Source organism: Vanessa cardui, chromosome 7 (genome assembly GCF_905220365.1).
Source record: "Vanessa cardui chromosome 7, ilVanCard2.1, whole genome shotgun sequence".
Classification (NCBI taxonomy): Eukaryota; Metazoa; Arthropoda; class Insecta; order Lepidoptera; family Nymphalidae; genus Vanessa; species Vanessa cardui.
Window position 1 is genome coordinate 10,149,942 of NC_061129.1, and position 26,223 is coordinate 10,176,164.

At 31.2% G+C, this 26,223-nt stretch overlaps 4 protein-coding genes across 4 annotated transcripts; 1 reads left to right on the forward strand and 3 right to left on the reverse strand.

The window, feature by feature from the left end:
• Nucleotides 1-886: 886 nt before the first annotated feature.
• LOC124531144 (large neutral amino acids transporter small subunit 1) lies at nt 887-14,837 on the reverse strand. The gene is made up of 5 exons (XM_047105611.1): nt 14,006-14,837; nt 9,749-9,967; nt 5,821-6,091; nt 3,782-4,106; nt 887-1,458 (listed from the first exon to the last, which is right to left on the reverse strand). The coding sequence occupies exons 1-5, from the start codon at nt 14,283-14,285 to the stop codon at nt 1,066-1,068; spliced, it is 1,488 nt and encodes a 495-aa protein (XP_046961567.1). The 5' UTR covers nt 14,286-14,837; the 3' UTR covers nt 887-1,065.
• A 541-nt stretch (nt 14,838-15,378) lies between these two features.
• On the reverse strand, nt 15,379-19,507 carry LOC124531232 (angio-associated migratory cell protein). The gene is made up of 4 exons (XM_047105730.1): nt 18,666-19,507; nt 18,274-18,448; nt 16,443-16,559; nt 15,379-15,755 (listed from the first exon to the last, which is right to left on the reverse strand). Exons 1-4 carry the CDS (start codon nt 19,275-19,277, stop codon nt 15,439-15,441), a joined length of 1,221 nt encoding a protein of 406 aa, XP_046961686.1. The 5' UTR covers nt 19,278-19,507; the 3' UTR covers nt 15,379-15,438.
• A 658-nt stretch (nt 19,508-20,165) lies between these two features.
• Nucleotides 20,166-21,627, forward strand: LOC124531039 (39S ribosomal protein L10, mitochondrial). Its single transcript, XM_047105453.1, has 3 exons — nt 20,166-20,334; nt 20,417-20,926; nt 21,310-21,627. Exons 1-3 carry the CDS (start codon nt 20,316-20,318, stop codon nt 21,543-21,545), a joined length of 765 nt encoding a protein of 254 aa, XP_046961409.1. The 5' UTR covers nt 20,166-20,315; the 3' UTR covers nt 21,546-21,627.
• A 476-nt stretch (nt 21,628-22,103) lies between these two features.
• LOC124531198 (iroquois-class homeodomain protein IRX-2) lies at nt 22,104-24,446 on the reverse strand. Its single transcript, XM_047105687.1, has 4 exons — nt 24,391-24,446; nt 23,665-23,921; nt 23,315-23,474; nt 22,104-22,871 (listed from the first exon to the last, which is right to left on the reverse strand). The coding sequence occupies exons 2-4, from the start codon at nt 23,769-23,771 to the stop codon at nt 22,314-22,316; spliced, it is 825 nt and encodes a 274-aa protein (XP_046961643.1). The 5' UTR covers nt 23,772-23,921; nt 24,391-24,446; the 3' UTR covers nt 22,104-22,313.
• Nucleotides 24,447-26,223: the final 1,777 nt, after the last annotated feature.

Sequence of the window (26,223 nt, forward strand, 5' to 3'; positions counted from 1 at the left end):
TGGGCCTTGTCCCGAAAATGTGCACAGAAATGTGTAATGAGAGAGAGAATATTAAGTATAGTACGACACAACCTAGATGTAGCATTGGCAAAATTCGTAAAACCAATCGCATCCGAATTAAGTACGCTATCCCAAATTATTTCTTATGTGAATATGACCTTTACGCAAACGTAATAACTTATATTATCATGTGACCGTCATATTCGTCAATTTGACACGTCGATTTACATGGACTTGTAATCAATCTATAGCCACGAATAGCGTCGAGTGGCGCGATAGGGAGCTATTTCTACTGGTTGTATAAATCGGGAAGAATCGGTTTTATTGAATTTGCCGATGCTACATCTAAGTTGAGTCGAATTATACATTAATATTTTGGCGTTTCTAAATTGGATAAATTAAGTATCGCCATATGTAAGGAGATTTTTAAGTTTCTCTACAATTTTCTTGTACTCTATACATTATTGGCGCGATTTTCCAAATTTAACCCACTAACTTCAGCAGTCCCGAGTAATTTTCAGCGATTTTGAAAGATCATTTTTTACTTTGATTGTTTAATAGCCATAAGTATCCATTCGTCATATGATATGATACTCATAAAAATGTGATTTAATTATTTTTAGTATTATTTTTTTAGAGTTGAAGACTTATCGGGTACTTTATTTTACGGGATTCCTATTTTTCAGAAGAGCAACTTTGCTTCAAAATCTATTTGCGTTAATTGAAAAAAATTAAAGTAGGTTAAAATTATTGTCGGACATTGATATATAATCCGTTATATATGTTTATCATTATATATGTTGCAAGCTAAAACGAAAAAAGTAATCACTATTGTAAATGGTAAATCAATTCTACATAAACATGTAATTTACATAAATAAAGGACACAATGTATAAGAAATTTATTATAATTTGAAAGTCTAGTACAAACTCAATCTTATTTTACAGGAATCATTTTAAGCTTAATAATTGACTAAACAGATCTAAAATTAATTATGCAGATAAGCGCACATTATATAATGTTAATAACGAAAGCACATCACTCTTTAAGCTGAAGTCTTAACGATCATAAATCTTTCGAGTCTTCTGGCAGACATAGGAACATTTTGGAGCAGAAAACGTTGAAACTGTTGCAGGCGTTCAGCAGCCAGCTCGGTCTGTCTTTCCATACAATGAACACCCAAAATACTGGAACACCGAGTGCTATGAAGGCCACACCGATCCCGACCTCCATAGGGTGAGTAAAACAGGAGAAGACTACAAGGAATGTACAAATGATTAGGAACGCTATTGGTAGAAGGAGGTTGACGCGGATCGGTCGTTGCAGGTCAGCGCGAGTGTACCGCAACCACAAGAGTCCAGCCACTGAGCACAAGATGAATAAAGCTTCGACCGCAGTGACGTACACGATCAGAGACTCCACGTTGTTGGACATCAAAAGCACGAGTGTCACAAGGCACTGCAAAGAAAAAAATCTTATATTTAACATACACATAAATAATGGGCTATTAATATTTTGTTAATAATATGCCGTGAATCTTCATATTACAATGTAACTGTGATACCTAATCTTTAACCTAAAAACCTAAAACGAGATCTTAATCGACCTCGGTTTTTTATCAATTCACAGACTACATTTACCAAATTTCCCAAATTGTCAGGCAAGCAATTATTATCTTGTTTAAAGAGGCCCCAGTTAAAAGAGGATGAAATGGTTTTGATGGGTGAAAATGTTAATCAATAAAATATGTTTTAAGATTTTTATATTTATAGTAGCGGCTTTGCACGGGTGCATTGCTGATACTTAATATTCTACAGATTTTTTTTATTTACGACATCGCAATAAATTATCAGTGTTTCTCTAGTACATTATCTATGTATTATACACAAAAACCTTACCCTCGAATCACTCTATTAAAAACAGCATCAAAATTCGTTGCGTAATTTTTAAGATCAAAGCATAGGGACAAAAAGCGGGAAGCGACTATGTTATATACTTTGTAAAGATTTATTTTCGTGGAAATAATATGTTATTTACTGTATAATCTAAATGAAACTTATAGTTTAAGATAAACTGATGATTTCATTTGTGTTTTTCGAAACAAAAACTTTATTTACAAAAAAAGTGTTTTGTAAATAAAGTTTGCTTTAAAGCTCTAATAATTCCCAGTAACAGAAATATTTTAATGCCTCTTAAGAATGAATAATTATTTATCTATATATATGTATATTTAGATATGAATCACTTTATTTTACTCGTTACATTAATCAGATATATTTTGAAATAATAACATAAAATTTTTATTTTATTATAATTTTAAATATGAATGTACTGAAATGGATTGAATCAAAGAAACTTTTAAAGTTCCTTATTTAATTAACCTACTGTTTACTTATGACGTTATGGATTAAATAAGTTATATAAGTGGAAATAATGATTAATTATTAAAGATTTTTAATATAATTTTTGTTACTCTGTCGAGTCTCTTGTGATTTCTAAAATCATTAGAATATTACTAAAAAAAACTGGTCCCGATCTGTAGACAGTAGACAGTTCGAGTCCATAGGTATTTATTAATACGCTAATTTATTTAGATTTTATACAAAAATCGTAACAATTTATGTCAAGGATAACAAGTATGTGATTAGTGTTGTAAAAAAGGATTTCATATAAAAAATCGCTTTCATTTTAAAATGTAAATCGCTATCTCTGCTAAAATAAATCAACATTCTTTGCTAAATTTTTTTTTTCTATTACAATTACAAAGTTGGCATTGTACAGTCCGGGTAAGAAAAGGTTCGTCACCTTAAGATCTATTTTCGTGTGCTCAGTACGAGCGATAATCTGCTTTACCTATCGAGAATGACATATTCTGTCGTAATAATTTTATGTTTAGATTCAAAAGGTATTAAGAATTTAAGACTTTAAGAGGAATTAATTTGAAAACTGACGAAGGTTTTCTTACTCTGACTGTACATACTGATAATATTTTCGTTATGGTTGTTAAATGTTACGTATATTTTATTACTAACGTATCAAAGCGTTTACTTCAAATCGTACATTAATGCCCACTTTATATGGGCAGTGATTATTTTATGACTTTCAACGAATAAACATATTTTCTTATTAGTTCAGCAAAAACGGATATTTCAATTAACAATAATTACCATAGAGTTGAATTTATTCTACGTTTGCTAAAATGTCAAAGTTAAACTAATTTCTTCAAAAAGGCTTTATATCTCTATAATTTCATTAATCTACAATTACTCTGTGTATCGATACTCTGTGAACAAAACGTCACCACGGATTTTCACTTATCGATATTATTTTAAAAACTTTGTTTCCACTAGTTAACGATGTTAGTCATGCTCTATACCTATATACGTTTATATGTATACAAGAACTGTTATAATTTTAATATTGATATCTTTTTGCACGTTGTCCTTTGTTTAGGTAATATACTTAATGTTTAGTAAACATGTAGAAAAATATTAAGTGGCGATTAATGACTCTTTCATGACATCTATAACATTTCTATACTATTTGGTCATGAAAAATCAATTAAAATCATTGTAAGTATATTATATATAACGAGTAATAATTTGTAGGATTAAACATAGTTGTATACAATAATGCAATTTATGTTTCACTATTATCTGTCCCCTTTACCAACTGTCAGGCTCACGTTCCTAATTATGGAGGGCCCCTCCATCGAGCCTGGTGGTCAACAATCATCCTCAATTTATTTGGAATGAAAACAAATATAAAATCATAGACATACCATAAAAATAAGTGAAGGCACAGGCGTGAGACGCTTTATGTCGATGAGAGAAATCGCCAAAGGCAAATGTCCGTTCCTTGCTCCGACGAAGAAAAGCCTCGACGATGCATAAATAGCTCCATTGAGAGATCCGAAAGTACAGAGTGCCACAAAAAGAGGCATTATCCAGGACATGACACCCAAGATCTTCTCACTAAATGTAACGGCCACCGCTTCTGAGGCGCGAATCTCATTATTTGTAAGTACAGCGAAATATGCAACGTTGGTCAATGCGTACACGAGAGTCACCACTGGCATGGAAATGCAGATTGCACGTGGAAGGTTTCTGAAATATAGAAACGTAATAAAATAAACATTTGTTTACAAATATTATAACTATCTAATATTAATTATTAACGTCCAGTAACAATTAATTAGATCGCATTTCAGAATCATATACGTTCGCTTACTATTAAATTATCACGTAATAAATGTACGAAATATTTTATTAATAAAAAAGCGGTAATGAAGTTGTGCTGGATATATGTTGTTACTCAATCAAATCAGAATAGCAAAATTTGCAACAGATATATATTGGTCCATCACGGATGTTATGGATATGTCATTTCGGATCTGAATATGGAAACGGATATATTAATTATATTTTATCGGTTTTAGATGCGGATACGGATACGAAATGATTTCGAACTATCGGAGAATATTATTATATTAGATTATTACTATAAGATAACAATTTCACCTTATTTGTAGGCTGTTGTTTAGTAGTAGGTATAATCGCAAAACAAAAAATTACACTTTTAAAATACAATTAGCTACTCTCTTTAGGTGTAACATTATACAAAAATAAATATATAATAATTTACAGGAATATATTTTTATCAGTTACGGTTACGGATTGATTTTTGTTGGAATATCTGATAATTAAGGTGACGGCTACGCAGCTCCATAACATCCGTGATATAGCTTATAATCTGGAATACCACATACGTTACTTTTGATCCCGGAAAAATGTACCTAATCGTGACTAAGACCTGCTTCTCAGTTCTGATGGCAGTGGTCTAGGACTATTAGTATCATAAATGCGAAAGAATGACATGACATATTTTTTAAATATTGATAAATGTAGAGTACTAAAGTGTTACTGATAGTGCAAATGTTCGTACGGAAAAGTTGTATACTTTAGAGGAAAATAGATTGAATAATAATAAGTTATATTGCATGAATGCGACACTATTTAATAATGTATGGAATGCATCTACATAATAGTATATACCTAGTAGCAGAAATTGTCTACTGGGACATCTTAATATAATTATATAATAATACTCTACAAGGCTATTGTAAGTAGGCTCCATGTCAGATATGCCCTTACAATAATAAATACGTATGTATATACGTATTTATTATTGTAAGGGCATATCTGACATGGAGCCTACTTACAATAGCCTGGTAGAGTATTATTATATAATTATAACACTAATTTCTGGCCTCGTATATCCCTAATCTATACAGATTAGGGATATACGAGGCCAGAAATTAGTGTTATAATTTTAGAAATAATTAATACTAATTGACCGTCTTTGTAATGCAATCATGAAAATCGCCAAAATGTTTAACTTTATTATTTTTTTTTAAATTTACACCCACGGTCTCTCAGTTGCTCGTGTCTTTTTTTACTTTATACATTTTGGCGTTTTGTATTTTATATTTTTACTAAACATCTTCGCTGGACTTCAAGTTTGTCGTCTTCTTGGAAGACGTGGCCCACACTGACTTTTTTCATTTTAAAATTTGATATGATTATCCATAATGCAAATAAATAATACGTAAGTAATTCTTTTAATTCTATTTACTACAATCCAGCGGGCCCAGCTCCGTGCTCAATCAGAGAGAGTTATATTAATATGAAATTCATCTTTTCCTTTTTTTATCTTTTATCTGTTTCCATGGTAAGTTATGCAGATTTAATATCACATTTTATCGGTTAAATATATATTGTAAATGTCTTGTTAAAATATGATTTATAAGGTAAAACTCACTTGTACGGCTCCTTCAATTCTTCCGTCACAAAATTTAAATAATTCCAGCCAGAATACGAGAACAGGCCCGTATAAAAAGCGATTGCAATATTTCCTGGTTCAGTAATAGTACCCTGCATCATGTTTTCAAGGTTCTCAGTGTGTCCAGAGAATAAGTACCACAAGCTGGCGAAGAATGTTACCAGTAATGCTAATATTTTCGCCGCTGTAAACGAATCTTGGATACGAGTCACCCATTTCACGTTGAAGCAGTTAAGAGCTGTCAAAAAACCTAAAAAGAAAAAAAATCAAGTAATAATATTTTTTTACTCTATAAAATAATAAAACTTCTAGAGTTACCTCGATGAATGTAATTCATTCATTTAGAGCCAGTGTCTTTCGTAATAATGGATATATTGTAACGGATGGTGATAAAGAAATTCACATACATACACATAAGAACTACGAACATTATAACATACACATTAGTTTTGGGAAGTCGTGTGAAAATTACGCCGCATTTTGAAAATAATGTCTTTTTCTATGACTCTTTTTCAATTCAGGAATGCTTAGAGATGCAGCAAAATTTAACTTAATCATACCTATTGTCAATATTTTACTTCTTCACCGAGTACGTGGTGAAATATAGACACAATTATGTATTTGAAAATTCATTGATGACACTGGACTGAAAGCGCATCATCTGTTCAAATTTACATGTTTTAATACGAGTCATATCGGCTTTTATCGTTAGTTATTAATTAAAGATTATAACTTTTTATTTATAAAAAATGAGCCGAAGAAGAGGTCAACGATAGTAAAATATTTTGCAAACAAACAGAGATAAAATATTAATTTTAATTTATTAAGAAAAACCGTTATCGAAGTATATCGGATACCTTAAGAATAAAGTGTTTTAATTACTTTTTTATATCTGATAAGTTATTGATATTTCATGTTTTAGCATATTGTTTTTTTTTTGCATAACCTATGTTTTTTTTATTTACAAACGTTATCAATATTATAGGGCATTGACAGTAGATTTAGCTTACAGAAGAAAGAAAAGAAAATGCAGATAAACTAATTATTATTTTATTTCATTTGACCCGAATTTACTTCGATGACCTATTATTTATTCTATCAATCAACCTGTTCATAAAATGTGGTTTGATTGACGCATCCCTACTCCTTAACATATATAACAAAATTCTTCATTCAAATCTATACAAACATAGGCTAAGAACAACGCAGAAAATGTTTTTCCTTCTCTGTTCGTCAATAAACAACTTTTTTGTATTTAAAATAAAATTGTTCTTCTCAAACTGTCAATAATGATTATGGATGAATTTTGACTACAAAGCGAACACTAGTACTATAATCAAGGTAATTTTATTTTAGTATATTTATATTTTGTTCAACAAAAAATATGTTTTATTTACGTACATATAATTATCTACTATTATAAGAACATTTTTCCCAAAATATATGAAATTAGTTACGAGAAGTAAAATGTTATAGATAAGGAAAACAACAATAAGAATGACTAATGATTATATTTACACTGTTATAATTTATTTTAAAAGTATGTAACTAAGTATTTATACAAATATAAATATGTTTTTTATCGTCCTTACTAATAATAGTTGTACAGGGTTGGGATGATAGCGTCAGAAATCGGCGTTGTGATAAGTTGATCTCTATTATCATTTCTAATTTAACATTCTAAAAAGGAGAAAGCAATTGTTTTTGTTTTTTAGAATAATTAGTTTTGAATACCAATATAATTCACATAATAGATTGCATGATGATACCAAGTGTTATCAAAAAAATAATTAGGTAGACCGAAGATTTACAGTTGTGGTAAAGCTGCTTTAAAGGACAAATATAATCACAGCAAATCATTACGGGCCCTTACGTTACCTACGATCGGATAATTTTGCACAGAGTACGTGTCAGTATGATGCGGGAGGAAACCGTCATTATCCTGTCAAGCACAATCAGTACTGCGCGCCAACACAACGACGGCATAAAGACGCGGATGGAGGCGACAAATAGATGCCGTGGCTTGTATTCATTCATTTTTATTGCATCGACACTGACACGATTTTTCTCGTGTGATTATGAATTACAGTTTTTTTGTGAACTTATTTTTTAAGTAGGGTCAGCAGAAATTTCAAAACTAACTTTTTTAACGATTACATAGTAAGCAGTAATGTAAAGTATGATAATTAATTATTTGTTTATCCCATACTTTTTCTCTTATTCATCATGGCAAACGTAAAGGACTACGAAAGGTTTTATTATAGAATCGAATGTCTTGCACAGATTAAGTATACATATACTTTTAGTAATCGGAAACATGGATTTATAAATTTCTATACTGGTGACGTTCATAATTATAATTACGGTTGATAAACGTTTGAATATATATTGTGACGCACGAGTAAGTACATCTACTTTATTAAGAACATCCGGAAGGGAATCTCGAGTTCGGAGATTATAAATAGTCCAAATAGCTCGTTTTTGAAGAATGAAGACAGTTTTAATGGCAGCGTCGTTAACACGGCGTAGGTAATGTTTTATGTCATAGAAAATATACTTAGGTCCTAATGCAAATACAATCAATGTCAATACAAATTTGATTTATTTTTGAGTAACTTTAGTGTAACTTAAAAAAGGATAAGAGAGATAGTAGTATATTCGAATTATTTATAAATAATAAAAAAATATCGAAAAAATCAGCGAAATCCCAGCACTCTTAAATAATTTCTCATTGTACCTAATCATTATTACTTTTACAATTCAGCACGAGATGTATAATTTATTATGCAGTCATTTTTTCAAGAAGACAACATCACTCGCATTAATATTATTAAAAATGAAAAACGATTATCGTGAATAATTATTAACGTTCCACGAAATATTTTTTATTATTACTTTTTACCAGTAAGACCATATCAAACATCGAAACTGTTTATTTGCTCATTCGAAACCATCGAACAAAATAAATAACCGAAATATTTAAAGCCGGTTGGTATGAAAAAAGTGCAGTTTCTCACCGATGTAAGTTGCAAGACTGTACGTAATTTACTACCATTATGTATATGATTAAATTCTTCGTAACGTCAAATGGACGTTCACCTCCACGGAATAAGACCTATTACACGCTACCAAAAAGTCGTATCATCAATATACTGCGAGTATCTTCACTGTTTTAAACAGAAACGGTTGTTTTTAAATAACCGAAAAACGTTGCTGTGCAAAGAGATTATATTTATTTACGTACAAAAGAATAACGAGTTTCTGATTGATGATACGATGGGAACGTTTCGAGGAATAAATACGAATTTAATGAGCGCGTCATGTTACCCAAAAAGTACTTATGAAGACAAGGGTCTTTAAATATTTTTGATGTACAAAACGCAACATGATTTATAAATGACTGACCAATGTTTCCATGTATTGCGTTATAAAAAATAAAAGTATGCAACGAGTCGAATATTATTTATGATACAAAGCGTACATTGTGTGTACTTCAGCGAGGAATATTTCGACGGCCAATATCATTGGTAACTACCAAATACGCAGGATAAGGGCCCTATAATATGTTTAGGGTATGTATCCCCTGACTACATTCTCTCAAATCCGATAGGTCAGTTAGTCCAGAGTTAATTAAGGGACAAGATCAACAGTTTTATGTAATTTCCGAGGCGCAGGAGACCAACCTCTGAATTGTGGTTAGATACTGACAAGTGTTTGACAGATAATCCAATACCCATCTACAGACTAGGCCTGTGAGGCAATTAAGAGGACTATATAATACTGAGAGGGTGTTGAAAGATCATAGGCACACAAACATTATATACTTTACATGTTAGTTCCTCAAATAATAAAGTTCTAATATAATTAGACAGTTTCGTATGTAAAAAATAAAAATGGTTGTATTTACATGTAATAACAGCAGCTATAAGGCTCACAGCATCTGCGGGAGGTTCACAAACTGGCCATAGAGGCTTAAGTATGTTTTGAGCAAAGGTGAGCGCTGTGATGGCGTTGCCAGTGGGCACCAGGATGAACAGCGCCACCCACAGGTAGAGGAATGCTGGGAGATCTCCAAATGCCTCGCCAATGTAGGCATAGTCACCTCCTGACTTTGGAATCATTGTACCTGAAATTAATATAAAGATTTAAATACATATATTTGCAACTTCTTCCGTGCGTATTAACTTAACACACGATTTTATTTTTTAAGAATTACATTCCAGTAGTTATTTTGTTTTTTAATTTGCGAATTGAATATAAATAATATATTCTGGTTAAATATAACTTTCTATTAACAAAATCGATGGTAACGTTCTTAACTAAGAAATTTTACAGGAAATGCATTAAGCTCTCCATTCTCTGTCGTTCAGAAGGGGTAATTACATATTATGCGGTAATTTTCATTGGAAATACGTTGGACAGTTAAGTTCAATAACCTCTCACAAAATTACATATTCTCAGTAAGAGTTTACTTTTTTCCAAGAGACCAGTTAAAAATGTATAGTAAGTTACTTCAGGAAAAAAGGTTTTATGCAATTTTACCCAATCAATAAAATATAGACAAATGCTATTAAATTAGATTCTATTAGATTAGATAGATATGTCACTGATTATTTTCAAAATGATACAGTTTTAAAAATATGGTGTGTTTATTTGACTTTTTTAATCGCAAAATAAAATTTGCTCTTATAGAATTGTTAATAGACCAATCAAGAATTTAAATATTATTATTAAACGAATTATGATAAAAATATGGAGCATAAACTGGATAAAATGACCTCGGATATTTTTATTCTATATAAATAGTGCCACAATAAAAATGCATCACATAAATAAATGAGAGAAGCTATCAAGAAAAAATATTACATAAGCATTATACTATAATTTAATAACTGTATTATCTACAAATAATAAACAAAGTTATCACAATAGAATATTGCGATACCATATAACTTTTTTGTTACTTTACTAGTAATATCTGTCTCGGTCTAACAGTTTATTAGTTTACTCATAAGTAGCAATTCTCTCCTTATAATGCTTTCATAGAAGCGAAGATTGATACTTTCTAGAATATTACAAAAACCAGAAGTCGCTTACATCGACAGACTAGCTAAATGATTACGGGCAGAGTTCCTTTATTTACTCGTTAATAGTTTTAAGCGAAGTTGACTTTACCACAATAAGGTTTTTTTTTTTTAATAAGTATTGTTTTTCTTTTTAATTATCTGTATTTTTTTTCATTTTACTTTATAAAATAAATGACAATTAATTTGGCTTTGTATTTAATCATTAACGTTATTTATTTGATTAATTATGGTAATTAAATAATGATTTTATTATCTATCTATTTATAAAAACAAACAACGTTATTTACATAACATAATGTTAAATGTCGCGCTCGTTATTATCCCAGCAATGATTTCCTTACTTTTTGACCTGAGTTTAATTATACGAATATTAATGACTGCGAAAAATGTACATCCAAGAATTTGTCTTTCGAAATTTTCGCCGTGGACCTTCAAACATGCTCTTCAAAAAATCCACCTCGGTCCATGTAATTATTATAATTTCTTAATAATATCACAAATATGACAAAATCTAATACGAATTGGTATAAATATTTAAATGAATACAGAAAAATAATATAGTGACCTAAAACATTTTTAACTTTTTCTTAAAAATAAAAATAGACTCGCTTGGTCAAAGAGCGACAGCGAGTTCAATAATCACACAGCATTCATGGAGTGGGATTAAAAATATGAGTGGGATACGAACATAGACTAAAAGTGATAGAATTTCTCATAACACATTCCCTTAAACCGTCATAAACTTGTAACGGTGCTATACACATAAGTCTGCCCCATGTTCAGGAGCCTTATTCGCTAAGCTATTCGGGAATAAGTCGTAGGACTTTAGAAAATATTTATGTTTAAGAAAGAGTAGAAGGAAGTATAGAAGCATGACCAAAGAGAGCTGGAAAAGGAGGTTTTATTTTTTAGGTAAAGTAATATTATATGGTTATTAAGGCGCAAAAAACCATACAGATGGAAACTATTGAAATTGAAATAAGATAAGTCACCATCGACTCATTCTGAAACAGATTTTATCATCTCAGAGCTGCTGATTTTGTCGAATTGTTTTTTTTTATGTTATAGCGGGGAAGCGAGCAGGAGGTTCCCCTGATGGAAAGTGCCACCGCCCATGGACATCTTCAACACCTTGGCTTGCAGGTGCTTTTCCAGCCTTTAATGAAGGTGTACGCTCTTTTCTTGAAGGTTCCCAAGTCGTATCGGTTCGGAAAAATCGCTGGCGAATCCTGATTCCACAGAGTGGTTGTGCGAGGATATCACGAATATAAATGAAAGGTTCATACATAGATCCTTTTATCTGCACTACAGGTTACTGCAGATAAAGGGAGGTCGTGTCAGGTCAAACGGCACTAGAACTTACGCGGGAAAGTTATATATCGATAAAAACATATAATCGTTTATATTTGAGATCATAATATGAAATTAATAAATATTTTTGTTTCAAGATCATTGCAGTTCGAAATTTAGATAATAAAATTAATTGATAATTAATATTTACGTAACAGTTTTAGTTGGTGTAAATCATGTTTTCAGTTTAATATATTAGTTTTAGTTACGTTTAAACTGTCAAACAGTAATAAGGGATCATAAAATAAATAAAAATAAATCGTACACGTGTTCGATTTATTTTCTTATTCTAACAATGTTCGTTTAGTGACATTTGCAAGTGGGCATCGTTAACGATCGGGCACCCTTAAGGGTTTTGCACATATTTACTGTAGCTGTAAATATTTTCTTTTGTATTGTTAGTTTGTATCAATAGATTTTACCGCTGTTTAGATAAGCTGTTCAAAGAATTTCTATTTTTTCGTTTAAGACTCGTACTACATTAAATGTAATAGAACTTAAAAGCTGCACTACGCTAAATACATTGAAAGTCGATAACTCGTTGCATAAACATCCGCAGACGCCAAGTAAGCTTATTGATTCGCTGCCTACACTATGTTAACGCAGTAACGCTGTCTTTAAGCACACGAAAGCACGTAAACTTTCTACGTTTTAAGCTTTCAAACTTCATGATGTTCTATTATTATAATATACGAGTTTCGCTTTCGTTCGGAAAGCGCCAGTGTGATTAAAACTTTAGAGCGATACAATATAGGCCAATGTTAAACGGTTTTAGCGGTTTTATGTCATCGTGTACGTAGTAACTACAGTTTTTTTATCCTTTTTTTTATAATTCTGGTCTATTGTAAATTTATAAAAATTGGTTTATTATAAAAATGAAACAGTATTTTTTTATTATAATATTAATGAAATTAATATTAATACTGTTGTTGAACACTACAACTATTTTATGCATTTACATATTTAAATATATCCAAATAACACTAAATTATTAAAAATGCACAAATGGTTAGGTTGGCAGGCTAGGATGGCTAAGGACGGAACAACTCTTGATTTGGTCGACATTTCGTAAAAAACACTTACTAAGTACATTTAATAAATAAACGAATTAATAGTTAAAGTAATGTTTTTTTCTTTGATTGAGTCGATTTTGATGTAGGTATGTCTAATAATGACGGCAAGACACAGATTCAGAAAGTTCTTATCACAGAAAAGCAGGTCAAGGTTCGCAAAGAAATTAGAGAAGGCTACATTTGTAAAGTAGAATTAATTATTTTTTTACCACTATACTAATGCTGTTTGATTGAAGTCCAGACAGCATAACATTTTCTCCGGTAACGCGTTGGAAATTAAATTTTTTGACTCATATATTACGTTTGAGCATAATTTTCCGCTTGACGAATTTTGTGCTAATTTATTTTCCAGTTCTATTTTATTTTATAATTTAAGTTTATGGTACTGGAACTACATTAACAATCAATTTGAATATTTGTGTTTAGACGGCTAAAAAATAAATGTTATTGTTTTTTTAATGTATGCACAAAGTATAACGAGAATTACTATAAATAATAAAACAATAGCTACAACATATACATTTTAGTTTTTATAATATAAATGTTGTTTAGTTCACAAAATAATAAACGAATGATGTTAATCACACTCCCCGTGTAACTGATAAAAATCTTATTGGAAACGCACCTTTCAGGAACAAAACAAATTTCACTCACCTAATTCCGCATAACATAGAGCTCCAATCATCGACAGGAATCCAGACAGTATCCACACTATGAGCGCCATGCCCTTCGATCCAGCGTATTTCAAGGCCAGGCTGGGGGACACGAAGATACCAGACCCCACAATAACTCCCACAATTATCGCTACACCATTCAATAAACTTAATTCCTTTTTCAACCGTACCCCTCCATTTGAACCCTCTGTATTGTCACCACTTTCACCCACGTCCATGGCCTTCGGAGTCAAACCTTCAGCTGCTGATACTTTCGTCATTTTCGATGTTTTATAAATATCAAACTTTTGTCTCTAAATATTAAATAAATTTAACACTTTATATTAAATGTTCAATGATATACACATGGTTTAAAAGACACATAATGCTGGCTCCTGTGGATATTCTGTTCTTCCGTCATGCAAACATTGCATCACACTGCGTTAAGCTTCCGCGGGAAACACCACGTGCGATGTAAAACACCATTAAAACGGTCCTGTCCTGATAACAATGTGATCAAGTCGGTTGACCACTGAACAGCTGCTGATAACACGCGCCGTAATATATGCACGCAATAATTATGCACAGAACGGAAATTTGAATAGGTTAAAATATTCAATTATAAATTATAGGTCACACATTTTACTCGTATTGTACTATTTAGTTATTAATTTTGTATACATATATGTGTATTAAATTTTAAATATTTTTTGTAGATAGTTGCTCAGTATATGTTACGGGAAATTTATATGCCGGCAACGTTCGTAACTACGGTTCGAAGTGATACGAATGTACACACGTTCAACGCTCTCCGTCCCCACTTTACTATTCATTTTACTTCGTAAGTTAACCACGAGTCCGACAGTACAAATGAGTCAACATCAGAAACAGCGTATAATGAGGTATGCTCCGAGCATTATAGTTCTTATGAACATTGTGTATAAAGTATATTTTTGTATTTAAGAGCCAACTCACGAAATCATTGCCAAGTTTGAACAACGGGTTTTGGCTGTCTCTTTCACGCCTGTCTTAACCACGTGTACGGTTGCCATATTTTGTAGAGTTATCCTTGAAGTCTCGAGTGGAGTCTTACATCCCATGTCATGATGAAATAACTGTTGCTTGTTGACATATAAAAGGATATGAACAATTGATTTATAATATTTGGGGTCATTGACTGAGCCACAGAGGTGTATCGTCTGTGGCACGTTTTTGATAATAGTATTCACAGATCAATCACCACTGTCTAGATAAATAGGTAGTCAACAGTTAATGAGTTTTATACTATAGTTAATATTGAACAAAGAGATTCGAAATTGTGCCAAGGAATGCTAGAAATGGTGTGTGATAAAGATGAATAAAACATTGTCTTGAATAACATACTCAAATATATTTATTAAAAAATAAATTACAAATGTAAAATTTTATTGAATGTTAATCGTTTTCTGTTTTGACGGCATACTTGAATATTCTTGCAGTGCCATCATCTGAGGTGGTCAAAATAAGCTTTTCCTTGAAATTGTAGCTTAAGTCGAGTATTTCGGACCAGTGTCCAGTCAGCGTGAGGCTCCGACTGCCGGATCTTGCATCATACACTCGCACGGAGCCATCGAGGCAGCCCGTAACTAACTGGTCGTCTACCCAGATCATTTTCGTCACGCCTGCGGCCACATCGTCGCTAGACTTAGCACAATGGTGACGAATCATTTGCCGCGCCGTGTCCCACACGGTTACCGATCCATTTAATGTACCTAGAAACGAAAGTTTTCATTTTTACACGTTTACACTCAACATTTAGTAAAGTGCGCGGGAAAATTTCATCATGTTTTTATTATTTATACTTAAATAAAAAATTCCACGTAGATTAAAAAAATAAGGCATCGTAATTAAATTCGCAACATATACATATTTAAAAGATCCTTTTAATATTTGGCGTCTAAATCTGCACATAAATTATAACAAGACAACAACTTCTCCAGAAATAAATATAATATAATTTTCAAAAAATTATGTCAATCATGATTTTTGAAAAAACTATGATTGATTAATTGTACGATTATCACAACTCGTTTGCAGGATAAAATAAAAAAATAAACGAATATTTACATTTATAATATAACATCTATGGGAACGAATTGTCGATTCAAATGTCATAGCTATATAAGTATTTAGGAATGTCCTTTATGTTCATTACTATTATTCCCAACTGGTTCACTTGCAGGAACAAGATCTTTAAAGACATTATATGTATAGACCATCAGATGCGGGTCCAAGGACAAGTTAAACGAGTAACCCATGCGAATAAAACGGCTCCATATTTTTTCGCACATTTCAAACAACTCAAGTATTTAATTCAATTGCGTCGATTATTAACTTGAAAACAACTTTGTCAAATTATAATTATTATATACAAATGTTATATAAATTCACCAACATACCTAAAGCGAGGAAGTCCAGCTGTGGATCTGGTGAAAAGGCTACGACTTCTAAATCAATTTCCGTTTGCAATTGTGCAACAACTTTACCATTATTTGATGTAGTCAGGACGATTTTACCTAAAACAAATACAATATATTATTAAAATTAATACAATTATTAAGACGTATTATACTGGTAAGGCGATAGTTCGTCGGTTAGTTAGGCGGTTTCAATGAAAAAATGTTCAAACCACTATTTTGACGATAGTAAATTAGGTACCATGTTATCAATAGTGTCTCGAAAAAATGAGCAACGTTTATCATTGTTTGTGTTGTCCATTGTACTATCAGGTAACTGCTCCTAAGAACAATTAACGTGAAATTCCTAAAGGGAACTAGTAAGATAAGATAATCTAAGTGTAAATATAAATAATATTATGAAGAGATAAATTTTGTTCGTTCCTTCCGCACTTTTACTAAACCTACTTTGATAAATATTAATTTTACTATTTCGATGCAGTCCTGAATGTGTCCAAAAATTGGCCATTGACTATTAAGGATACACGAAATGTATGAAAGATTTAGACCTCTCAGATGTTAGCCAAGAAGTAACCTATCTTTTAAAAATAAATCACACTAACAATACTGATATTTTAAAAATGTTAGCGTTAGTTGCATATTTGCGTATTCTGAAGCTGCGAAGTTTTTCATGAGTTTATAAAAATATCTCGTAACATTTCTACAATTACTGTTTCGAATTCGACTATTTAAAGGTAATTTTTATATGGATATTAAACGTTCACAAATTATAAATTATTTAATTTCATACAGATTACTAATTTGTGATAATTAAGCTAGAGTTGTTATTATCAATTTCTAAGTTTTGAACAGAAATATATTCGTCGTTGCTTTTTCGTTGAGATTAAAAATCTCTTTCATACAAAGTTTTCGCATCATATAGCACAAGTGAGAAAAAATTTTTCGACCATCCGAAAAAATTATTACCAACTATGTTAGCATTATAATCTACATTTCGAAAATATACAACAGAAAAATCAATCAAGTATAAATGGCTCATTAGGATATTAGATTTCTGGTGACAATATGTAACGCCAAATATGGGCCTGCGAGGCAAAACAGGCAGCCTCTATTACAGTACATACAAATATCATCTAACGTTGTTGTCAATCTCATTTAATTTGATTTGCTCGCAGTAATACTATTCTTTGTTTGTTTTGAATTGCTGACTATCAATCAACCGACACTGAATCCAAAATACAAGGACTGCCCATTGTCAACGCTTACATTATATATGTTATGTACATTCTATTCAGATAAGAGAAATATTTGACATCATTAATTTAATTAACAATGAAATATAAAACCTTGTTTCCTAATTTATTGGCTGCTTAAACAGCTAGCCTTGTTAGGGTTTGTTGCCGATAATTTCTAAGGATAATCACACTCTGTTTATATTATACACATATCACAAGTTGCTGACAAGTTGTTTTTGATTAAAGGATATAAATAGAATATTTAAAAAAGTATGACTTTGAGTGTGCCTATTTGGTTGAGTACTATCAACTTATCAAGTAATTTTGTCTAACCACTAAGAACAGCAAGAAAGTGGGAGACAGTTAACAGACATACATACAGAGGGTTTTAATCCGTTGTTCCTGTCGTTAGAGGTGCATTGCCAATATTTGTGGTGTGTCTATCAGTACATACACTACAGACCATCACAATCCCATTTGCTTACCCACGTTACTAAATAAAACATGCCCTATTTTTTTCTTAAGTATTACACAATATTTCTTCAATAAAATCAAACATGAATAATAAAATACAATACCATCAGTTCCTATGGATGCAACAAGACTATTTTCTGGATGGGTATCTATGGCGGTGACACGTATTTGATGTATTGCTGCAGGCACCTGCTGCAACATTGTGCATGTTTTCAGATCCCAAATTTTAACAGTTCCATCCTCATATCCAGCTGCCAATCGAACTCCATCATGAAACATCTAAAACACAGGTATGCCGTTTAATAATGTGCCTGTTTTAGGAGAAACTGTACAAAACATGTTATAAATAACTAAATAATAGATCAGGTATTTATTCAGTGTATTAAGTTGTTTCTAACAAATATTTGATATACGAAGGTGAAGTTTTAATATAGTAGTTTTACTAGTTATTACAATGTAACAATTTATATGATAAATAATATACTTATTGTCATACCTTACCACACTCCGTCTTAATATTATGACCTTGCAAGACTTTAGTATCTCCTGATGGTATTTTAAAAATAAATATATCTCCAGTAACAGCACCACATATAAGCACTCGAGCTCCAAAGTGCCATTGTGCCCAACTCAGATCATCTGCCTCATATTCAAATACAACAGGCCAGGGTTCTTGTTGACTACCTTCCAAGTTACATTTCCAAACTTTTATTAGACCACACATATCGACACTGGCTACGAAGGCTCCGTCAAAACTAAACCCGACAAAAATAACGGAATCCTTGTGACCAGTACAGTCCATTACGACATCACCGGTTTCTACAGACCACACATATGCTTTATCGTCTTCACCCCCCGTGATTGCAAGCTTACCACTAGGATGTAGATCACAACAAAATATAGAACCATTGTGTTTATCAAATACCATGATAGAATGGTCTTCTGGTTTCTCCATTTCCATGTCTTCTTGGTAATCTATCCCGTCCATGTCTTCATCGTCTAGATTTATTTCTTCCATTTCTTCATAATATATGCCTTCATCATCCATACTGCCAATTTCATCACCATTTATAGACGAAGGTGGTGTATCTTCTTGTTCTTTCTTCATTTTGGGTTTGCTTGCTATTATTTATGTATCACGATGACAGTCTTCTTTTTATTAGCTTCTATTTCAAATGATCAAAATATACGAGATAATAGAAAAAAAAAAATATGGTTTGATAAAAAAAAAAAAAGATAAAGCAATTTCTATTACGGTTATTTTCTGCAGTAAGGTTATAATTGCAGTTAAAAGTAATATTGCACAAATCACATGTTTATGTTATTCTGCCACTGTCAGATTAAAAATTATCAAAAACGTCAAAATGAGCTCCAAAAAATGTATTATGGCTATATAGTGGCCCAGTAGGCTCGCAGAAGGATTAATATAATTTATTATTATGAATTTTTCGCCAATTTGTCTCATAATAAGTGATCTTTTTTATTATGTGATTTTAATATATCTTTTTCTGCTCAAATATCGTAGATCCGAGCTAGAAAAGAAGTATGTTATATTCAACATAATATTATAAAATCGAAAGTTTCATTATAAAATCAACGATTTCTAAACATTTGAAACTGAAATTTAACTTTTTATTATTCAAGTATTACATTTTATATTTCCTAATTCGTAAAAATACGTATTTAGGTTGTGCATGAGTACAAAAAGATTTGAAAAAAAACGCTAACGCTAACTCCAATCTTTATAATTACAAAAAATGGTAGCGGTATTTTTGTGAAAATCGAAACCAATAACATTTAATTTATTATTATTTAATTCGAAAAATGCAACAAGGACTGTTCAATAGTAACTGTACAAAATTAGGACACTGGTGAACCAGCAAGAAACTGCTCAACGCTTTTTTAGAAACAGCATAATTAGCATAAATCTACTAAATTAATAAAATGAACTATAATAAGCACAGCAAGTTAATAGTTGTTGTTGCCATAATTTACATTGGTGTCAATTGTCACTTGTCAGTGTCATTTTTTTTTGAGGTTATAAATACAAAAATAAGTAAAAAAGATTTGAAGAACAATTCTTTAATGAAAACACATATAATTATAACTAATTGATAATTATTAGTATACATCAAATATTTTAAAGATGTCATCTATTAAAAAAGGTATTGTTTAGCTGTGTTTTTATATCAGGTGATGTTCATTATGTTACTTACTATGTATTAATGAATAAAAAATCTTTTACAGCTTTATTGCAGAGTCCTGTGCCATTTTTGGTCGCTAAACGATTTCGTGGCAAAATAAATGTACAAAAACCTCGTAAGCCACATTTTGAGAGGCAGCTTTTGCTTGATATATCAAAACCATTTTATGGTCCACCAAAACATTCGTTACCAGATATTGAACTATGTGGAAATAAGAATCCAAGATTTGCCAAAAGGGAAATTGATAATCCATTTGAAAGAATTTTAGCTAAAGAATGCTTGGATTGGTTTAACACATCAAAGATGGTTGTCTTTTTGCATGTTAATTCAATAAGCATGGAAGATAAAACACCAATTTTTGCAGCATTGAAAAAGAATGATATGCATTTAAGGACTTATGGTAAAAAAATTGTGAGCATGGCCACCAAAGGAACTCGATATGAGGTTGTTAATCAACTGTTTACCTCACATCAAAATGTTATATTTGGTCAACCTGAAAAAGCAGCAAAAATGTTTAAAATACTACGAAAGACTCCTCAATTAGTTGTTATGGGTATGGAATATTTATTAATTATATTATCAATGTATGTTATAGAATATCAATATTGAGTTTAAAATTTTTGCTAAAATGCATATTTATGTTTAAACTCTTGAAAGCTGGTTATTCTAATCACATCAACTATCATATCATTTGAAATTTTAGTTATAACTTATCAATATATATAAAAAAGTATGTATTATGTTTTACTTTGCTCAAAATTATAGCATTTGGAATTAAATATTAACCTTAATATTAATAAATTAATTTACTTTAAAACAAAACAATTAGACAAAGAGTCACAATTGATATCATTGTTGTATCAAGTAATTATAATTGATATTTGTTTTAAAATTATTGCTATTGTTTATTTCTTAATAATTTTATCTATTTTACAGGTGGTATTATTCAAGATAAGTTATTATCAAAGAATGAATTGGTAGAATATAGTAAATTGCCCAGCTTGGATGTAGTAAGGAGTCAGCTTTGCTCGGTATTGCAAAGTGCAGGATCATGTCTGGTAGGACAACTCACTCAGAATCAACAGATGCTTGTGTCACATCTTGAGAAACACATAGAAATACAGAACAGCCCCACAGATAATGCAAGCACGAGTACAGAGAGTGAATCTTAAAGTTATGATAATAATGTTTTACTCTTTGTATGAATACAAAAAAATAAATATAATATAATGTAGTTGATAAAAATAAAATGATTTCGATAAATATTGTTCTTATTTTATGCCATATGCACCTCTAACATAACATGCTAGAGGTGCATATGGTATATGAATGGAAAAAAAATATTTTAAATATATTCCCCAGAGTGATATAAAATAACAAAAAAATGCGATTAAACATTTCTTTTAATTAACACTTCAATAAATGAAGTACTAAAAAAACTGCAAACTGTTTAAATAAAACTTAACGGTTGATTAAACAGTTCTTATCGAAATAAAATATATTGAAGTCGCAATTCTTTGGATGTATATGAAAATATTTACTTATTTTATACATTCAATTACATATTAATTTAATTAGATTGCTATATAGTAGATCAAGCATTATTATGGAAAAAAATATAAACTAGCTTTAATAATAAATGTAAAAGAATTAAAAGACTACTAAGTTTTAAGTACAAAATGATGGAGTGTCTGGAGGAAAATAAAAGTAATGTTTTAACAACACTTGTATTTTAATTTTAAGTACTTACAATCTTTGGTATGGTTTGACTTAATCTAGTATTTGAGAGATCAGTACCTACGTATCTACTTATTAATAAATGGACATGAAACAAGCTTGAGCAAGATCGTTAATAATAATGGGTTTGTGAATATATGTTTAACTTACATTTATAGGAATTTTACAAAATATTTATTTTTAATAGTTTTTATATATCTGGATCAAGGTGCGGTAATGCGATTGGTTGCAGACGCCAACGCAGTTAGAGCTACTGCAGCTTCAACTTCGTCTCTCCCATGGCGTACGGGATTAACTGCTAATCGTATCTTTCGCCGTCTACCTTCCGCCCACCAAGAATAATTTGCTTCACTAGGCTGAAACCTAGCTGCACTTTCTAGCCATTTACTTAATAGGACAGGACTAGTTATCGCTTTGTTATCACAATTAATCTTATCGCATCGTTCTATTTCATTGGAATTGTTATTAAAACTTTCATATTTCTCATTCGATGTGGAAGATCCGTCGGTTTCGTCCTGTTTACAAACCGTTTCTGACTCAGGACTGTTGTCGAACCTTGTTTCAATGACTAGAGATTCATGGTCGGGACTCGTGGGCTCCGGCTCGCTCCATATGCTGTCATCTGAGCAAATGCTGAACTGTTCCACGTTGCCTTGAGCGCGATCATTGTACGTCCGAATTAGATGACCCCACGTAAGTTGATTTCTGTCTGCATTAACGTTTTTCAATTTTCTTCGCCAGTTAGCAAACCAATTACAAATCTAAAATGATACATGACATTAAAACGTTTTATCGACTAGGTAATTGGTGTTATAATAACGTTACACTTATTACATTTTAAATTATTTGTTATTATTATTTATTTACGGTTTTCCAGAGACAGTACTAGACCTTACCTAGTTATGTTTGTAATCATAAGCAATGAGTAAAAAAGAAATATTTACTACAACGAATGTAAATGCATCAGAAACATGATCAGTGATATATTTAAAAACTTAAGGTGGAAACAAAGCTAAATTGTGTTTAACCAGGCAGTGACAAAAATAGTGCCTATTTATGTACAAATAGCAATTCTTGGCATTGCGCCAATTAGGCTGACTATAGGTAGGTACCGATACGTTACTAAAGATTCTAACCAAATAAAAATAATATTATTTTAACAGAACTTGGTGTTATTTTGTTTTCAAGTTTGCTTAATACTTACTTGAATGTATGTTAGTCCAGTTTCACGCGACAATTGTTTTTTTTCTTCACGGTTTGGATAAGGATTGTCTCTCCGTCGGACGAGCCAATCTTTCAAATACCGTTTTATTTCTGGAGTAAAAAGCCTCTTCTGTGGCCGTTGTCCTGCTACTAAACATCGCCTGTAAGAGTATTAACAGTTATCGTACCTATTTTTTTGTTTTGAAATCATTGTTCGTGTAAATAAAAAGGAATATTGGCGTTGATGTTAAGAAATTTCAACAAAAGGACATAAATGTAAGTCATTTCATGAATGACGCACAAAGGCAATTATTTACTTAAGTCTGAAAATAATGACTCATATCCACTAACCGTGTGTACCGTCTGTTTCTTACAGGTCTTAAAGATTTTCCATCTTCTCTAGATGAACTCTCCATTTTTTCCACTTTCACCTCGCTGACTCTTTGAATCAGCGTCATCGGTGTACGAGTATCGTTGGAGTATCAAAACTGTCACTAAAACTGATATTTTTCTTTAGGTGTGTGGTAGTTGAGCACGTGCGAAGGGCACCACGGCTTGCGACACTCTCGTGTCTCGAAACTTTAACGCTGCGGGGGATGCTTGTTGATCTATTAAAAAATAAGGACATCATGACATAAATAGATTGTCTTTTAAACATGGAATAGAATACTGTCCGATTACTTTGGACGCATGAAGAGCGCATTGTTGGTATTCAATCTATGCGTTGATGTAACCGAAACATGACGGTCACATTCCACGATCAATTTCAGATGTTATTAGCTCCTAAGAATTGTAAAATTGTGGAAATAGCCATTCATTTATCCAATATTTGAGCTAAGATATCATACTTATATTAACAGTTAACAGTTCTTGAAATTGTATTCAGCAATTATCATAAAAAACAAAAAACATGTTAACTATTACGTGTGCTGTCGAGGTCATTGTTCCTTCCCTAAAATTTATTATATTCGTTTGTTTATTTTTATAATCTTTTAACGATTAATAAAGGTTATGAAAATTACAAGATAAAATTTGTTATGCCTAATTAAAAAAAAATTGAAAAGAGAAGGTACGTACCTGTTTGCGGGAAAGCTCGTGGACTGTGTGAAAATGGCGGCGGATAAGCGTACGACTACAGCGCCACTGCGCCGGCGCACCGTCGTACTGCAAATTCATGTTATTTCAGGATGTCTCCCGCGATGTCTTTAAACTTGATTGCAAATGCTGTCGCATTATAAACAACTAAATTTTATTGATGTTTATTTTAATTTATCCATGATGTCAAGCAAGTAACATGTTTTTCTCTAAATAAATAAACTGATATTGATGATAAATATTTTTTGTTATTTATTGCTTGAGTTGCTTTAAATGAATGTATTTATTTGAGATTAAAAAGCATAAGTCCGAAAATAATTTATTTATATATCGAATTAGAGTCAAGTAAAAGGTTACATGTGCTATTATTTAAAATCTTGGGATACTTTTTGATTATGAGAGTGAAATCTCTCAAAGGATTTCAAAGCAATTCCGATTGGGTACAACGCTGTATTTGAACAGAGATATCAGTTTAAAAAAGTGCTCTAAAATTATTACACTAATGTTAGGAATTGAGGAAGACCTTTTCGCTTCTTTTCTCCCAGTTCATGATTACAGAAGCTCTTGCTACCGACGAAGTTTCTGCTCTTGTTAAGGGCTTTGGAATTTGCCGTGAGATCTGACTAGAGACAATCTTTTAATTGACCGATTCTTAATTCTTGGAAGAGAGACATATACCATTTTGTCGAAAATATTATAAGGACATTAATTGCATGACAAGTGGCGTAATTATTCGTATCTACATAACAATTAATAATAAATACATTCAGACAATTTGCAGTTGAATCATATGTATATTTGAGTGATAAAATGTATTCTATATGAATTGAAACAGTCTTAAAAACAATATGATTTATATAGAAGTATCAATAACATGGTCTAACTTTGGTCGGTATTACTATTATACTTTTAAAGTGTGAAAGTGCTGGTTATTGTGACATAACGATAATAGTTGAACACATGGTAGCGCTAAGTTTTTATGTAGGTATTGAGATGAAGATGTTTTACGCCTTGGGTTACGTTACTTCGGTTTGGGTATCCTTAATCTTTTCTAGCACTATATATAGCCTATGTTACTCAGGGTAAATTTACCTTTGCCATGGTGAAAGATATTTTTGAAATCAGAGCAGTAGAGTTTGAAATAAAATATATTGTATAGGCCGTTTTGATTATTAAATATTGCTATGTAATGATATGCTATTTATGCCGAAATAATAAACTGCTTGTTTAATTATTTATTGCTTACGAAAAATTATATGCAGATTATAGGAAGAAAAATAAAGTTCATAACAATAATTTTAATAAAATTGTAAGGAGGTTGAGAAAAATTAAATATTATACATTTTTACTAATATCCCAATTAAACCCTTGGGAACTAAAATAATTTTATAGCTATTTTAAATACTATACAAAAATATATTTCATTATGCTGTATGTATATCACCCGCATTTCGGAGTGAGTTATGTGTTAATATCTTGGTCATACGAGCATTATGTGCTATTTTGTCTTCTAATAATTCATTATAAATATTTTTTGTATTACTTGTATAAAATATTGTGATATATTTACCTATATCTATATCTGTTAATTATGTTTACAACACAGGATAGATTTTAAAATAAATATGAATAAAGATATTAGAAAGTCTAATGCAGCCGCCTTCTCAAATCGTACTGGAAAACATCTAACTTCCTATTTGGAAACCAGCTTTCCTTAAATTACTTCTAGTTATTAGCGCCTACAATAATCAGTCTACACGTTTGGAATGGTATTTTTAATTAAGTATTCATTTAATTTGTAAGATCGATTTTGAT

Excerpts from the sequence above, each read along its gene's own strand:
- LOC124531144 (XM_047105611.1), bottom strand. The coding sequence starts at position 14,285 with ATGACGAAAGTATCAGCAGCTGAAGGTTTGACTCCGAAGGCCATGGAC. Across the intron at positions 6,092-9,748 it reads TATAGCTGCTGTTATTACAT|GTTTTTTGACAGCTCTTAAC; the intron begins GTAAATACAACC and ends TTTTCTTTTTAG. Across the intron at positions 4,107-5,820 it reads GAATTGAAGGAGCCGTACAA|AAACCTTCCACGTGCAATCT; the intron begins GTGAGTTTTACC and ends TCTATATTTCAG.
- LOC124531232 (XM_047105730.1), bottom strand. The coding sequence starts at position 19,277 with ATGAAGAAAGAACAAGAAGATACACCACCTTCGTCTATAAATGGTGAT. Across the intron at positions 16,560-18,273 it reads TGCATCCATAGGAACTGATG|GTAAAATCGTCCTGACTACA; the intron begins GTATTGTATTTT and ends TATTTGTTTTAG. Across the intron at positions 15,756-16,442 it reads GCTGGACTTCCTCGCTTTAG|GTACATTAAATGGATCGGTA; the intron begins GTATGTTGGTGA and ends TTTCGTTTCTAG.
- LOC124531039 (XM_047105453.1), top strand. Across the intron at positions 20,927-21,309 it reads TCCTCAATTAGTTGTTATGG|GTGGTATTATTCAAGATAAG; the intron begins GTATGGAATATT and ends TCTATTTTACAG.
- LOC124531198 (XM_047105687.1), bottom strand. The coding sequence starts at position 23,771 with ATGACGCTGATTCAAAGAGTCAGCGAGGTGAAAGTGGAAAAAATGGAG. Across the intron at positions 23,475-23,664 it reads AGAAACAGACGGTACACACG|GCGATGTTTAGTAGCAGGAC; the intron begins GTTAGTGGATAT and ends ATACTCTTACAG. Across the intron at positions 22,872-23,314 it reads CTGGACTAACATACATTCAA|ATTTGTAATTGGTTTGCTAA; the intron begins GTAAGTATTAAG and ends GTATCATTTTAG.